General features: G+C 33.0%; 1 protein-coding gene across 1 annotated transcript; it reads left to right on the top strand.

Moving 5' to 3' along the window:
- Positions 1 to 8,227: 8,227 nt before the first annotated feature.
- On the top strand, positions 8,228 to 13,444 carry LOC131593282 (uncharacterized). Its single transcript, XM_058865707.1, has 8 exons — positions 8,228 to 8,539; positions 9,689 to 9,973; positions 10,775 to 10,831; positions 10,928 to 11,137; positions 12,061 to 12,179; positions 12,427 to 12,524; positions 12,601 to 12,725; positions 12,820 to 13,444. Exons 1-8 carry the CDS (start codon positions 8,348 to 8,350, stop codon positions 12,985 to 12,987), a joined length of 1,254 nt encoding a protein of 417 aa, XP_058721690.1. The 5' UTR covers positions 8,228 to 8,347; the 3' UTR covers positions 12,988 to 13,444.
- Positions 13,445 to 18,471: the final 5,027 nt, after the last annotated feature.

The following is an 18,471-nucleotide window of genomic DNA, read 5'->3' as shown; positions in this document are numbered from 1 at the left end:
ATATGAGACACCCTCTTTTGAAGAAGTACGTCGATCAACAACGCTATTCAGGCTATATTTTTAAGCTTAGCAAATAAACTTCAAAGAGAAAAGAAGAAAAAGAAAGATCTTAGAGAAATTGCACTAAACACTTCGTTGTGAGAAATCTAGTTTCTAAGAATCTGTAAAAACACAAGAGTTATTGTTCATAGATTGTGTTAACATTTGAGCTAACTGTTTATGTTTCAATCTGCTTTTTAGAAACAATATCTTTTAAACATTTCCATTTGTAAATCTGTTGAGATTTGTATTCCTCAAGTGACTAGGTTGTTAATTTGTATACTTGAAATGACTAAGGTGTCTTTCTAGACTCTTACAGGTTGTTTGTAATCTTTCAAGATTAATGGATTAAGTCATTTTCTAAGGCTAAATCACTATGGTGAGGGGACACAATTAGCCTTTTCTAAGGTGAACCTGGATAACCAAGAGTGTTATTTTCCTTCTCCCTTTGAAATATCTCTCTAACTACTTGAAACATTTTTTAAAAGAATCAAAGTTTTAGAAAACCCAATTCAAACCGCCATTTTCTTGTGTTTTTCTCAATCTTCAATTGGAATCAGCACTCCGGGTCTTTGTTGATTTTTATCAAACACTTAATCGTGTAGAGAGGTTCAGTATGAGAAAAACTTATAAATGGATGTCGCTACTAACACTCAGGGAAGAGATAGTTACAATGCTAAACCTCCATTATTTGATGGAGAAGGATTTGACTACTACAAAGATATACTAGAAAGTTTCTTTCTAGGCTATGATATTGATCTCTGGGAGATTGTTACAAATGGTTATGAAGAACTTATTTCTCTTGTTGGTATTCCTATTCCCACAAACGAAATGGATAGTGAACAAAAATGTGCGTTCAAGAATTATCACAAAGCTAGAACCATCATTCTCAATGCCATATCCTACAATGAATATGAGAAAATTACAAATAGAAATTCATCAAAAGATATTCTAGATTCGTTAAGAATGACACATGAAGGAAATGCTCAAGTTAAAGAAACTAAGGTCTTGGCCTTAATTCAAAAATATGAGTCCTTCAAAATGGAAGAAGAAGAAGAAGAAGAAGAAGAAGAAGAAACTGTGAAAACTATGTTTTCAAGGTTTCAAACTTTGGTAGCAGGACTCAAGGTTCTGGATAAAGGTTATACTACAGCTGATCATGTTAAGAAGATCGTCAGAAGTCTATCCAAGAAATGGAGACCTATGGTAACTGCGTTAAAACTTACAAAAAGATCTAAACAACATAACGCTTGAGGAGCTGATTAGCTCTCTCAGAATTCACAAAATAGAGCTAGAAGAAGATGAACCTCAGAAAAGAAGAAATAAGTTACTCTAAGGTCTAAATCAGAAAGGACTAATTCAGACAAGAACAAGGCTTTCCAAGATGAAAATTTAGAAGATTCTGAAGATGAGGTTTCTGATGATGAAGACGAGTTGTCACTTCTGTCCAAAAGAGTCAAGAAACTCAAGAAGAAAAGACAAAGCAACTTCAGAAGATCTAGAAACCGAAGATCGTCCAGAAACGTCTGACAAAGGAAGATCAAGTGAAGAAGTTATGTGCTACGAATGCAAAGAGCCAGTACACTACAAAAATGAATGTCCAAAGCTTACAAAGAAAAGCACCAGAAAAGGAAAACTCTAGGGCAAGAAGATAGGGCTAATGGCAACCTAGGATAATCCCGATTCCTTAGATGAAAACTCATAAGAAGAAAAAGGTAACATGGCACTAATGGCTTATGTTGAAATTTCTCATGAGGATACCTTCCCAAGGTATGAAGCAAAATCAGAGTCCGAAACAGAAAAGGAAATTTCCAAAGAGGTATTTTCTGACCTCTCTCATTTAGAATTAACTATTTTATTACTTGAAACTCTGGAAAAATTCTCATTACTCAAAATTGAACTTAAGGAACTAAAAAGGTCCTATGAATCAATGTCTTATGGAAATAATAAACTTAAGGAAGAACTTCTAGTTTTAAATAGATATATAAATCTTCTTAAGAACAAGAGCTCTAATCTAAAAAATTTAGAAGTTAAGTCAGAAACATCTGATAGTTCTAGCACTATATTATCTGAGATTGTAGTCAAAGATACAAGAAAAGAAAAAGGAGCACTTACTCCTAAGCTTAAGAAAAATGTGTCGACAAAAACATCTATCTCAAGCCCATCTAAAACTAAGCCCAAAAGTGCTATAAAATTAAGAAGATCAACTAAGATAGAAACTAAAAATCTAAGGTTATCTAGAAAATAAATTATTTATATTTTCATTTCTTTTTTTGATTATGTGTTTACTTTTGAATTCATATGTTTCTTGAATTTGTATCTCAGAGTTTCATCACTTTAGCCTTTCGGATTGCTTAAAGGTATGGAATATGCTCTTACGAAACATTAAGGATCAAAAGATTCGATCGTAACGAGTTTATAATAAGCTTGATTCAAAAAATCAAAGTTGTGTGAAAGATTGTGCAGATCTAGAAATAACAATTGCGGGATTCTAAAAATAAGGTTTCTAATGAAGATATTACATCAAAATCCTCTAAAGATCTATCTTCCCAAAAAAGAAAAAGAAAGAAATAAACATGTAACCGATGATACGATTATTGAAGATAAAGTTGAAATTGTCAGAATAAGATTCACCATAGAATAATCTAAAGAGTTAAATGAGTTCTTCAGAAATGATGTTTGAATTCAAATATCAAAGCTTGAAGAAATATGTGTTATTGAATCATAATGGGAACTCTGAAATAAATCAAAGAGAAAGTAAGAATATTTGACAACAAGATATATCAGGTTAGACCCTTATTAAATCTCATTTATTCTTGTATTTTCTTATTCAGATGCTTTTACGAGTTAAAAGTTATCTGAGCTAGAAATATCTCAAATAAGAAAACTCTTTAGTTTCTTGATATTGAGAATATTAACTCGTGTCTGCATAGTTTACGTGTGCAATTGTTCATATGGACACCTGTCATCATTATATCACTCTAAGTGATACCTCGAACAATGGAATTTCTGAGTCTAAATGAAAAGTCATTATTACTCGCCATATTTTTCTTCGGTTGTGTATTTATTAAATCAAACTACTTAAAACACATTATTTCATAAATCACATACAACGTCACTCACTTCCCACACTTTCTCTCTTTCAAATCATAAACCCTAAAATCCCTTCTCTAAAATTATCTCCATGGATGCCCAACAAAAAGAAATCTATGAGTTCTCCAAGAAATTTGAGAAACAAGGAGAATCATCTCAACATGCGAATTCAAGTACTCCACAACAAATGGGTATTGCATGTCAACAATCTCTGGCAGCATTTCAAAATCCATACAAACCTCATATTCTCGATCGACAAGATGTAATTTGTCTTCCAACCCCATCAAGTCAATTAGAAGTCCTTTGTGAACTTCTTGAGGAATTTGAGAATATCAAGGATAATGGAATAGATTTAACAGAATTACTAGACAATCAAGGATGGAGAGTGTTTTTCAACCGTCTGTATGGTCTTGTTTACATTCATCTCGTTAAAGAATTTTGGAGATTTGTTGACGCAGACAAAAGGTACATTGTATCTTATGTTCTTGGTAGAAAATTGTATTTACTGAAAAATCTATTTCTACCTTGTTGGATATGGAAGGAGTTAAAGGAAAAAGGGTCTCTCACACCATCATAACTCTAAGTTTCTAAAGGAAAAGATTATCTCAACCATATTCACAAGAAAAAGGGAAATTGCATCAAAAGGAACATCCAGTTACAAGATTAGAGAACTGGATGACAAACTTAGGATATGGGTCAAGATCATTCTAAGTTGTATTCATCCTAGACCTTCCTCAAGCTCTCTAGACTATGTCAACTATGACCAGAAGTTTATCTTGTACTACATCATGAAAGGCATTAAAGTTAATCTTCCATATCTTCTCTTCAACTATCTGAGAGATACTATAATCAAAACCAGGAGTGTTGATACTGGAAAATCGAAAAAGAATTACATTCCATTAGGAAGACTCATACAAGACATCTTGAAATAAAGTGGACTTGTTGGTCATCTGAGTGAACTAAACCTTGTCAAAGATTTAGAATCTGAAATTGGAAACACACTTAATGGCAACAAACATAAAGTTTTGGGACTTCTTTAGAGGTTTGTATAGATTGTCAAACCTACCATTCTAACGGATTATGATTTTGTAATAAGTACAAGGATTCCTGTCAATAAATATCCTCTCTTCACACAACAAAACTCTCTAGAAAATCTTGAATCATGCATCCAAACGCTTGAAGCAGAAGGAATTGATGCTACAGCCATGTCCTATGATTCTCCTCTAGAAAACCCCTCATCTCCCATTGGTAAAATAAAGATCGTTTCTTGTTAAAACACTCAAAATAAGAAACCTAAGAAAGTCAAGATTCTTTTAAAAGGACAGTCTTCAACATCCTCTGAGAAGGCTACTCAAAATCAATCCGCAACTTCTGTTTGTAAGGTTTTTGAATCAGTTAATCCTTTTATGTTTGTTTCTACAACCAGTTCAATTGTTTTACTGAAATTATAGTATACAAATCTCATATGTCCTAAGAGATGTTGAGACATTGATCTCTGAGTTACATCAATGGCAAGATAAACATGATTTAAGAACAAGGTTGAAATTAATTGAACACACAAAATTGTGAGCCCAGTTTAGTGTATAACAACACCTACTCCGGGGGCTATCAAGCCGGGAAGGAAATTCACTATTAGCAGTATCAATTTGAAGCTAAAAAACCTCTAGTTTACAACTTCTCACTTAATCCATATTCAGTGCAACTTCTACCTAAGAACTACCTAGATAAGAGAAACCCCTCTCACTTTCAATCACCGCAGTGATGTCTCACAATAACAATCCTCATTACTGATATTGATGGCCCTTTATCTCAATCTTCAATTACAAGTGATACTAGATTAAGAACATCTTAATCAACAAGAATACTTGATCTTGCTTAAAATCTTTGATCAATAACAATAGCTTGAGACACAAGCAAAGAACACTTAGATTTCTGTATCAATGATACATAAGTTACATACAAACATTCAATGCTTAAAAGCTTATGAATGCATGACAGAACTTACAACTCAAAAATAGTCCTACTCTTCTATCAAGAATGATATTAGAGAGGCTCACAATAAACACACAAACCCTAACTTATTCCACTGTAAGTTATGCTTCATCAACAGGTTTGTAGTCTTCTATTTAAAGCACACATTTGGACTGGATTTTGGCTTCAAAACGCAACAAGGAGACGGATAAAAATATGCACAAGATTCTCCATAAAAATAGGTCTCCAATCATTAGTTTCCTAAATATTTTCCATATTTAGAAACTACAAATACATCTTCAAAACAGATAAAATCTTTTATCCACAAACTTAGCACCATGTTGGATTGTATGATATTCTTAAAATATTTTGCATATGTAACAACTTAAACAGATTTCAAAAGCCTAACTTTGCACACAGTCAGGATGTCGAGTAAATTTGCATAGGACATCTTGTCTGACATGTTGCTTTAGTTGATAGAAAATCTCAACTCAACATGTTTCTTCATAAAATAGGACTTCTTACTCAACTTGTTCTTCTCAGCAAGTTAACACATCCTCTTTAACATATTGTTGCTCTATTTGTTTTACTAAAATTAATGTCAATCCTAAAAATAGAGAACTAACATTTACCTTTGCCTACACCACCTTCATACACTTCAACCAAAGTGACTACAACACCCATTCCATCTCCATAAGAATTTATTATTGTTCTTATAGCAAAATCCAAAGAAAATCAAATCCCTCAAACAATAACCACCTCAAATATTCCATAAATTCAATTTAAACCATCTCTTCCTATACCATTCACTGAATCACTAATGTCTTATGCATTCAACCTTCCCCATATAAAATAAACTCCAATCTTACAAATCCAATTGACTTGTCTGACCCTGACTCACCTATCTATATTGATACCACTTTGCTGCAACCTACTCAACCAAATTCACTTGTCACTGAAAACTCTTTCTCGCAAAAAATTCATTGTGAAGAACAATACTTCGAAGAGCACAACTCTCAACCTCAACCTCCTGCCCTATCCTTAAATGAAACAATATTTTTATTCAAGAATAGTGTAGAAGAAAGGATTAATATACTTTAGGAAGAATCTAACATCTCAAATGATTCTTCAAGAGTAAACTCTAGCTGGAATTCTCTCGGCAAATGGATGTGTGAGGAATTCCAAAAGATCTTGGATCTTCTAAAGGTAGTTAGAGAAACTTCGATGATGAAGGCTGATGAAAGATTAAGAATTCAAGAAGTTGGACAGGGTGTTTAAGAAGTTTAGAAACTGCATTGTGAAAGAAATTTTTGGCTTGGTATTTGAGTTCCTGGAATTTCGGAGTTTTGCTAATAAGAAGGGCGTTATTTGGTTGGCAGTGGTGGGAGGAATTTGGGATATGCAGAATGACATCATTTTCGATAGCAATAGAAACATTGTTTCCGATCTCATATGGAATACAAAATTGAAGACATGAAAATGGTCTTTTGTAGGAGAAATTTCCTATTCCAAGTGCAATTTTTATGAATTTTGCAAAGATCCAATGTATTTTCTTAAGTAGATTTCAGTTGGCTGAGAATTTCTCTTATTTTAGATATTTCTCTCGGCTTTTATAAGCGGGTTTGAGTACCCCTAATACTCTCTATCATTCTCACATTTTTCATCTTCTACTCTTTTAATCTCTCTCAACCTCAAATATCAAACTTCCACCAAACTTCTTTGTTTTCTCTCGAGTTTGACGGTGAACGTCAACATCGACGATCAACACATTTCAACAACTTCAAAACTCAATTTAATCGATAAGTTTTCGAGTTTTTGAGTATTTCTTATAATAGAGTTTGAATACACTTTTAGGTGTAGAAATCATTAGTTAGTTTTAGAAACATAGTTTAGAGACAATGTAGGTATTTTTTTATGTGTAAAATGGATGATCAAGCCACCAAAATGAGGTTTGTTAGTGGCTGGAACAGTGACAGACGCCATTGTGCGTTTTTGAAGTTTAAGAATGCTCCGTAGGTGCATCTACAGAATAAATGAAACGTTAGGTAGTTCCGTAAACGCACATATGGAACAACTCCAGTTTTTTAAAAAACTGTGTGCTTATGTAGATACATCTAAGAAGGATTTTCAGAATTGAATTAATTTGAATTTTTTCAACGTTCATTATGTTTTTTATGCTTCCATAAATGCACCTTCGGAAAAAAACCAAATTTTATTAAAAAAGTGTTTTCATCTATGAAGCACGGACACCTCTAGGAGTAGGCGTGTCGCGGTGTCCGACACGCGTCGGTGTCCGACACTTGTATGACACCCGTACGACACGTGTCGGAAAAGTCAAACAAGTGTCGGAAAAGTCAGACAAGTGTCCCCTTAAAAATGGTTTTTTTCTTTGCTTCGACACTCTTTTAATCAGTGTCCGACACTCATATGACACTCATACCACATATGTCCGACAACTCAGACAAATGTTTCAAATAAAAATTTGTTTTTTTTCTTTGCTTCAACACATTTATATATTTTTTGGACAATTCTCACACATCTAAAAGGGTTAAACATGTATTGAAACAATGTTATCAATAAAGAATTAAAGACATTAATTTTGATATAAATGAAATTTAAATATTAGCTTATATGTAGCGGTGTCGGTGTCCTATGTTTTCAACATTATCGGTGTCGGAGTGTCCGTGTCGTGTCGTGTCCCAGTGTCCGTGTCGGAGTCTGTGCTTCATAGGTTTTCATATATATATATATATATATAGGGGACGACTCAGGTGAGAACACTTGGTTATTATGAGAAATGAGAACAATGAATCACGACCATTAAATTTTGATTTTGTTGATTTTAATGGATTGGATTGGTTTCTCTTTCTAGAATCCTTAATATTTATTTTAAATCAACATAGAAAGAGAAACCAATCAAGTCCATTAAAATCAACAAAATCAAAATTTAATGGTTGTGATTCATTGTTCTCATTTCTCATAATAACCAGGTGTTCTCACCTGAGTCGTCCCCTATATATATATATATATATATATATATATATATATATATATATATATATATATATATATATATATATAAACAAGTAAAATATCTCCATATATATCCAATCCAAATCAGTTACATAACATTGATTCATACTTTTCTTTCTCCAATGATTGATTAATCATCTTTATCTCCTTGATCACCACATGTTAACTCTCTTTCTGTCTGCCTATAATCAACTATCCACTCAACTCAACTATGTCCTCTTTCTTCACACTTCCCTCTTCATTCTCCAAATTCCAATTCTACCCTCTCCCTTTCTCTTCTTCTTCATGCTCCCGTCTCCTATGTCACGGGGGTTCCAACGTTCAGCACGTGGCAAAGGATGATCTTGAGTTCGTTTTGCATGATGCTCTTGATGCTTCTGGAATTGATACTACACATGCTAGAGTAAAATCTCATCTCTTGATTGATTCTTCAAATTTCAATGTTTTTTCTCATTATGTTTCATTATTTTGACTTTTTACTTAATTTTTATTATTTTTTAATTTGGAAATTAGTGTCAATTGAACTTAAGATTGGAAATATGTAAGTTTTGTTATCTGTTATGGTTGATTTTTTGTTTATTCGAGTTTGTTTCAAGTTGTGAACTATTCATACATGTAGTCATGGTTTTAAATTGTGTTCCAGGATGTGGTTGCAGTTGCGCGTGTTGCGATTGCAGTCATTATGGATATTGTGATTGTTGTAACTGCTGTAACAAGCATTGCAGCATGAATTTTGATTGAAATGTGCTTAAATTACACGGTTGCAACCGTTGCAGCATGAATTTTGATTGAAATGTGCTTGAACTACACCGTTGCAACCGTTGCTGCATGAATTTTGATTGAAATGTGCTTGAACTACACCGTTGCAAGAGGCTTAAAGGCTTAAAGTTTAGATTTTTCATTATAATAAAAGAAAATTGAGTTTCGTGTTCTGAAACTTCGATTTTTCGTGAAAATAATTGAATAAACATAAGCGACATTGTCTGATGAAGATCCTAAAGTCGTCACACGTGCAATTTTAGATGACACTGCAATTATGGTTTGATGCGGTTGCGGAGAGCCGGAGACCACTGCATCAGCTACATTGCGGCTGCAATTGCGGTTGCAGAGTGCAATTTAAATCTATGCTTGTAGCTTGGTGTATTAGAAAGTGGATTATCTTTATGCATCTGAAATTTACAAGTTTTTGTTTTGTTTTGTTTTTGAATCGTATTTTTTAACCAAGAGGCTTAAAGTTAAGATTTTTCATTACGAAAATTGAGTTTTGATGTTCTAAAATTTTGATTTTTGGTATGAGTGACATTGTCTGATGCAGTTCCTAAAGTCGTCAGATGCCCGATTTTAATTGGCACCGCAATACTGGTTCAATGCAGTTGCAGAGACTACTGCATTAGCAATATTGTAGTCGTAATTGCGATTGCTGACTGCAATTTGAAACCATGTATGTGGCTTGATGATGTGTTGGAAAATGTATTATCTTTATGCATTTGAAATTTACAAGTTTTGCTTTGTTTTGTTTTTGAATCTGTGTTGTTGGTTGATGAATGAGTAGGAAGCAAGGCAAGGGTTCTGCTCACAAATTAAGAGACTTACTGATATTGAGAAAGAAACAAGCATTTGCATTAACAGACATGTTGATTTGGGGAGAACTGCTCTCTATATAGCTGCAGAAGATGATTCTCTGGTATCGCATTCATCGGTTCCACTTCCTGTTGATGCTTTTGTTGGAAGATTAGATGATCTTTCAATGGATTACTGTCCTCACTATAACCCTCGAAGCGATTCATCGCCCGAGAAGTTTTTAGAAAGCGTAGAGAGGTTTCTGTATGTTCATAAGGTATGTAATTTGATTTCAAATTGCTAGTTGTATGCTTGTTTCATTTCAACGTGTGTGTATTAACTACTAAAGGATTGTGAACTCTTAAGCAATGTTTTAGGGTGGTAGATGTTAAGTATCCTGAATAAGAAATGGAAGCCCTGGCAGATTAATAGAACCCTATGAAGTGCTTATATGCTGGGCATGACACTGACACTGACACCGACACTGACACTGACACTAATTTAAGAAAATAGAAGTGATCGAATTTTGTTATATGTGTTGTGTTGGTGCCGATTACCAAGCATGTCTTCAGTAGGAAGTGTCAATGCTACATAGATCGAACCTCTAATTGTTTTTAGAGGCTCGGATAGTAACAGTTAGATTCATTTTAGGTCAGAAATTACAACAATTGATCAATTTTGTGTAGTTTAGCTGTAAATCAGATCTGTGAAGGAGAGAACTCAGAAATTGAACTCTAAAGAAATGTTCTCTAAGATGGTAATTTTTTTGTAGAACTATACTATATTTGATTTTCTCATTAGTACCAGTTTGTATAACTGATATATCATCCAAAAGAATGAGTAAAAAATTTACCTTTTTGAAAGGTTCTCATGTACTTACTAGTTCACGCCCACGAAACCGACACTTAGACACCAATAATAATTAAAGAAAATGAAAGTGATTGAATATAAGTGCCAGCGTCTGACACTGTAGCGTGTCAGATAAGAGACATGTCTTTAACTCGAACCTTTAATAGATTTTCATCAATTTTCCCAACATGCAAACTTATTTACTATTTCCAACCTTTGGTTACAACAGGGTTTCCGAAGAACAAGTGCGAATTTATTGGAGCCACAAGCACTCTATCTTCACTCGGTAATGTATCCGTTGTTATTTAAATTTTTCTGAAGAGAAATTTTTGTGTGTGCAAATGGAAGAAATTTGATAGATTTACTTAAATATTCTGAGCAGGTTTTGACTCATCGATCAGGTTCACCTGCAATGCTGTCACTTATATACTCAGAAATTCTGAAAATGCTTCGTTTGTGGGGCCTTTTGTATTTTGATGCTGAAATTTACTACCCTCATGATGTTCTGAATGTTCCAAAAGGCTACCATAAGCTGAAAAGCAAGGAATCAGACCAAGCACACATAATGACATCAGGGAACTTATTGGTTGAGGTAACATTTGATCACTTGCTTTTCTTTTACTTCTACTACTTTTGGTATCTCCTTTGTTAACATAAAAAATCATGTGCATATTTTTCCAGTTTTGGCATAAAATTTGCATCTGTATCATAAATTGAGTATAAGTGCTGCCACTTAGGCATGGCTGTCTCTTGACTCTTAAAATTTGAGTTGGGTCTAACGCAACCCTACAAAGTTGTCTTGTAAGGTGAGGGATGTCTGCTACAATGTGCGACTCTCAACCAGTGTTGTCCATGGCGGAGAGCCAAAGTTCCGCCATACCGGATGCTTTGTGGCGCCACTATAGCGGATTATGGCGGAAAAACCCGCAATATCTGCTGATATTTACCATTGCATAGCGAGCCTAAAAACCACCTCGTATATCTGCCATAGCGCCGCAATTGCAAATATTTGATAACACTGCTCTCAACATACTCTCTCATGCTTAGGACTGGACATCTGGAACTGGAGTGATCTATCGGCTTGTAAGAGGAGGGATGTCTCCCACTTATAACCATATTCTCAAGCCATATCTCATCTAATGTAGGACTCAACAGTGACCTACTGATCATGGGTTCTATTTGCAGAGACAACCTCTAAACTGAGGGGATATGGCTGCATCTGCAGATGTTTGACCTGCGTCATCCTCATAGCTCACAGTAGAGAGTACCTTGTGTAATTAGACACCCGTGATGACAATAGATTTGCCATTCTGTAAATCGTTTTGAAACAAAAAAGAAGGTTTTCTTCAATGTATATGGAAAAATGAGGTTGGAGCTCCTGGTTTTAAGACCTAAGTTCTGAGTTTGACACTTCCATAGCATATTCTGCCATATGTTAGAGAGTGTGTTGTTAGGATTATTCTTGGCTTTGTTAATTTTCCTTTAGCACTCACTCATGTTAGTCTATATCTGCAGATCTTAAATAATCTGAAACATGCATTCTGGCCTTTTCATCATGATCATACAAAAACCTTATTCTTAAGGGCAGCACATGCTGCTAACTGTGCCGATAGATCTGATTTTATTGGGGAAAGGTACTTTATAGAATGCCTTTCTTCTCTTTTATTTATCTATTGTAATCTATGAAACACAAACACCGGATACGACACCGACACTAAGACGCTGAAAACGGTAATATTTAAATTTGAAAAAAAAGTTAAATTGAATGAAATCACAAGTGTCGGTGTAATCACACCGACACTGACACGGATACGGGCACACCTTTTTTCAGAGGGGTCGGTGCTTAGTTTAAGAACTAGCCTTAAAGTTTGTGAACTGCAGTGGCTCTCAAATTGCATCAGCTAAGGCTGCTCAACATAGACTGGACCGAGGTGTTTGGACTACCGTGCGCTTTGGCGACATGAGGCGTTCATTGTCTGGTATGGACTTGATGCAGTTTCTCTCTCTTTTTTTCTCAATATTTGAAAGCCATTGTTAAACTTTCTGGTATTTCAGCATGTGAACGCCTTATCCTCCTTACAAATGATGCAAATGAGCTAAGAGATTACAGCGTTCTCCTCTACCATTGCGGATTATACAAGGAGTCGCTGCAATACCTAACAAAATACCAGGATCTGAAAGTATTATATTCTATAACCATCCTATAATGCAGAACCAAATGACGTTTTGTTGCCAAATTAATCGAATGTGATGTGTGCCATTTGGTTTTTGCAGAACTCATCTACACAAGTGATGAAACTATCAGACTCTAAAAGAATCATGGAAGAAGACGCTGCTGTGGATAAACTGCTAATGCGATTGAGTCTCATCCAGTTAGAACACGGATGGAGTCGGCCGTCAGTCGCTAGAAATTTTCTCGGTAACAACTCCGATCCATGGTAATTCCTCCTTTGTCTTGATTCAGACAACATCAAAGAAGAATATTGGTTAGCTTGTAAATGAAATGAAAGCTATAGTTCATGGGAGCGAGTTTCGCTGTATTTTCTCGACACAGCAATAGCTTGCAAGTTACGCAATCATACAAATGCGGTTGCAACTTCTGAAGTGGACGAGATTGTCCAATAAATGGAAAGACAACACTTGAATACAAAGAAAGCAACACCATATAAGGAGTGGAGAATGTATAATAATCTTTACATTTTACACTTTCATGTAAATTCTATACAAGTGTTTTTAACATTGTCAGGTTTCAACATTAATTTCAAAAAATATAGATCAAAGAAATAGATAGTCGTATGTATTTTGTGCTTGTGGTAATTGGTTCATGTCTGAGTAACTACTTGCACTAAACTGTATTTCAACTTACTAGACCACAATTTTGAAAAGGGGGTGTGGTTTATCTTGGATTCTTTATGCAGCCTCAGATAGCCTTTAAAAATAGATCTCAATTGGGCTGAAATCTTATGGCAAGAGACATTCTTACCTTCTTTGCAACTTGAAACCAAGAAGCAAGAAGAACAAGATTTTGGTACCTTTCATTTCACCAGCCTTAATCTTTTGTAATACGGCATGCTCATCTTATTGAGCCAATGCTATTTTTAATGAACAAACTAATAGGATAAATGTTAAGAGTTCTATATATATATATATATATATATATATATATATATATATATATATATATATATATATATATATATATATATATATATATATATGAGGAGGGATATATTTACTCCAAGAGTAAGTGTTGAAGACTTACTCCAAATCTTAACCATTGCTTATCATTAATCTAACGGCTTTAATTAAAGAACAATATTTCCAAAAATAATTAGATTAAATAATCAATTAAAACCGTTAGATTAATGAAAATCAATGGTTAAGATTTGGAGTAAGTCTTCTACACTTACTCTTGGAGTAAATATATCTCTCCTATATATATATATATATATATATATATATATATATATATATATATATATATATATATATATATATATATAAAAGTTGTTTTGTAAAAATAAGATAGCTTCAACTCAGAATCTTTGTTAAGATTCATTTAGCCGATTCCTATTAGATTTTCGTTATCGGACCCATTTATTTTCATGCTTCAGATGTTCAGTCTTGAGCGTGTAAGAGAAAATAATTTTCACTTTATAAATTGGTTTTATAAAAATAAATCAGGTTCTTCAAAAAAACCAGAAAATTTATTTTTAAAATGGTCCTATTTATTATCTTTTTTTTTACTTGATTATATCATCGTCAACTCTCTTAATCAATGACGTTTTTCATTCTTCTATGTGAAGTAAAGTTATGTTTAGTTTGGTTTTTGGAAGAGGCAAAAACAATTCTAGAGGTGTAGATTCTTAAGTGATTTTGAAGTGTCTGATTCTTCTAAAATAGAATTAGTTATGCCTTTAAAATTGATTTTATTTGAAACTAAAATTTATAATTTAATAATTTAAACGTGTGAGAAGAATCAAAAACAATTTTAGATGTGTAAATTCTGAAATGATTGTGAGGTGTTTGATTTTTCTAAAATAGAATTGATTGTATTTTTGTTCCTTAAAGTTATTCTGTTTTTTGTTTCATTTTAGCTACTTTTAAGTTATGATACTTTTTAATATATTTTTTAATTAATTATATTTTTAATATACTTCCATAAAAGTGGCAAATTACTAATTAAAAAATCGAGGGAATCTTATTATTAGAGAGCATTTATTTTAAATTATCTTAATTTCAAAAGAATTTGTTAATATGCACTATACATAGTAGATTACTAATACTTCCATGATGGCATGCTATTGCTACCCATAACTAAAAAACAAAAAGTGCAAATAAAAATAAAATAAAAGTCTCATAATGCCATATCACTGTCAGTCTAGTTGTCAAAACAAGAGAAAGAGGGCCAACTTTTATGCAGTGAGTGGAAAGACTAATGAATGAAGTACCATTCCTATAGCGTGATAGCTCCATAGTGCCCTATTTTTACTTTCCAATAAGGCAAATCTATAGCTCAATTACTAGGGTAGGCTCTGTGATATTGACCTATTATAATGCATCATAGATTCAACTAGCTACTTATACTAGTAACTAGGTTTAGGTTGGTCCTACTTTTCCATAAAATATGGTTGGTTGGTCCCATTTTCCAACTCTTGTTTGTTTAAGCAAGTAATTGGGGTTGATGGTTGCTTAATCATGTTCCCTAATTTAATCACATGAAAAGATTGAAGAATGTTTGTTAAACATCATATCCTAGTACTTTTGTTTATTGTGTCATAATGTTTGAGAATTTTTTAGGGATTTAGCTTGATCTTACTTGTGATTTAAGTGATGGTTCATTTATTTATATTTATTTATTTAATGTGGAGGATTTTGTTCAGTGAAGAATTTGACCTAATTCAATAGTTTGATAGGTGGTGACTTAGATAAATATTTATTCAACATATTTTTTAGATTGATATTTTTTTTTTCTGCGTTAACTGCAAGATTCAAATAGCGAAATTCTAGTAACAAAGTAAGTTATTAAATACGTTCTTTCTCCTTTGTATTGTAGACTATGTCTTACGAGAATATCATAAAAAAATTCTCAAATTAATTCAACGATTAACTACATCCCACATCGTTTCACGTGCATGCAGTTATCCACCATCTCCCTTGTTTAAAGAGGTCATTTCACATGGATTCAAATCATATCTCATTAAAAATTCATTTCTCATTCTTTTTCTTTTAGTACTAAATTGAGCATTGAAGTTTAATCTTCTTGTAGATAAATCATCTCTTCATCGCATTGAAATTTTTAAACAATTATAAGAGATTGTAGTCTGTAAATTCATCCTCTCTAATCATTATCTAGTTCAACAGAGCAAAACATATTATTTTATAATTTGAATTGTACATAATTAAATTATTTTAAGCTTCATATATTAATTGAAAATTTTAATTGTATTTCTATTTAATTGATTATCTAGATTGCAAGTTAAACTATGATAATGATTTGATATTCATATTTGTGGAGAAATTTATTTCCTTTTTAACACATTAGCAACAAATGGAATTATCATATTTTCTTATAATACATAAAACATATGAAACTAATATAAATAGTAAGTGTATCGAATTCACATAAGAATTTCATAAAGAAGAAAGGTATGTGTGTCTATGTACATTATTGTAACGTAATCAAGTGAACCTTTTATTTTTAGAGAAACTCAAAAAGAGAGGGTGAGAGACAGAGAAAAAAAATGAGCAAATTATATTATTTTTTTTCTAGTTAAAAAGAGGAAATATAAAGGGTATAGACAAAACGTAACGGATTCTTATCAGTATTTTTTTTTCTTCTCATTATTGAGAAAAGGAGGAAATAGAAAAGCTTGTTGAAATGATTAATCTATCCGATAACCTTTTAAGCCACGGGATTTCTTTTAATGTCTTCTATAAAATCAATGAACGTATTCAGACAATTCTAGGATATGTTTTGATTAGGCAGTGAATATAATTGATTTTAACAGGTTTGGTAGAATTGATTTTAGAAGAATAAAGTTTAGCATAATTGATTTATGTTTGGATACATTTCTGTAAAAGTGAGTTGAACAATAAATTTCAGTGTAAAAATCACCTAGAATCAATTTTGGAAATAGAAACTACAAATTCTAGTTTCAAATAGAATCAATTCTAAAAACAGAATCAATTCTACTTTTGATAAAATAAACACCTAAAAATTACCCAAAATCAATTCTATACATCTAGAATTGATTTCAGGACTTTCAAAAACTAATCCAAATACGCTAGAAGTAAACTAGGGAATGGTTCTAAGATTGATTTTTGGCGTTACATGGGATGACTCAAATTGTTTCGATAACAACATTTCTTATAAATTAGGAAATGATTCTAAGATTGATTTTAGGCGTCATAAATGTGTAGCAAATTTTTTGAAGCATTATTTTCATGGTCAATTTGATTGTGTGCGGGGTTCAAGACTTACGGTGGAGGAATTTGCTTCTTATATTAGAGACAATTGTTTGTGGTGTGTTAGGATCAATTCAATCTTGACTTCAAACACCTCGAGGAGTGATTGGGAAGGTGTTCAAAACACTTTGTTAGTCACTGCCTCAAATCCTGATTTTTTGAATGCCTTTGTCTGGTGGTGAGATGCAACATAATTCTCTATCGAATATGCTCATAATAGATTGACAAATATGTCCTTAACAGGTTCACAACTAGATTTGGTTTGGTTGAATGCTCTCAAACTGTTGTGAAAAGCAAATGTGCCTAGTAAAATTCAAAATTTTGTTTGGAGCTTGATAGTTTGTAAGCTTCAAATCAAGGATGATCTTACAAAATGTGGGGTCTTGATGAGAGTTCATAATTTAGTTTGTCCTTTATGTCTAGGTCAAGATGAAACTCATTCTCATCTCTTTCTTTGTTGTCATGTGGCTGAGCGTGTTTGGCATATTACTATCATCTGGATTGGTCTGGGTGCGTTGCTCAAAGTGTGTCACTCTTAGATCAATTGAAGACCTGAGGGCCATCTCTTGAAAGGAAGAATCAAGAAGAATTTGCGTCTACTTTTCTTACTAGCAGTAACTTGATCAATCTGATTAGTTATAAATGATATTCTTTTTAAGGTTAGTTACAAAGATGTGAATGATACTGTATCTTTAGTTAAGTTTCTTGCGTGGAATTGGTTCGGGGATAATTGTAAGGGTCCTGTAGATTTTGAATTTAGTGTTTGACCTCCACCTTTATAGTAGAATTCCAAGGTTTATAGGCACTAGAATTTCTTATTTGGACACATGTGTAAGAGAATAGATGATAGGAGATCTCATAATTTACTATCTACTAGTATTTAGGTGTTGGTCATCCTAATCAGGTGAATTGCTAGGGTGTGACCATCTCATTGTTTGAAGACCCTAAAACCTTCTTCTAAGATAGCTACTTCAAGGGATAAATGTCAGGGAATCTAATTTCCTATCTTATCTAATGCTCCTTAGGTTATAAGCCAACTCATTTTATATTATGCTAGGGTTTGGCCATCTTATGGTCCCGCGGTTATAGATCGTTTGTTGGGTATAACTTCCCTAAATCGTCTCAGAAGACAATTATTGAGATTTGACGGCTCTAGGATAGTGTGCAGACAATGAGATACTTCAACTCGCGATACATGTTGTCATGACACCAAATAATTAAGTTGTGTCATGGTCTAGTTTGTATATATATATATATATATATATATATATATATATATATATATATATATATATATATATATATATATATATATATATATATATTCAAAACTCATGATAGTGGTGCCAACAATTAACGCTTGATCCATACGAATGCAATAAGTGTATCACAATCCTAAAAGGTAAAGATTTAAGAAGAATCATCTTAGTAGTATTTACATAAAAACTGGATTGGACA

Source organism: Vicia villosa, linkage group LG3 (assembly GCF_029867415.1).
Source record: "Vicia villosa cultivar HV-30 ecotype Madison, WI linkage group LG3, Vvil1.0, whole genome shotgun sequence".
Taxonomy (NCBI): Eukaryota; Viridiplantae; Streptophyta; class Magnoliopsida; order Fabales; family Fabaceae; genus Vicia; species Vicia villosa.
This window is presented reverse-complemented; position numbering and strand designations above follow the sequence as displayed.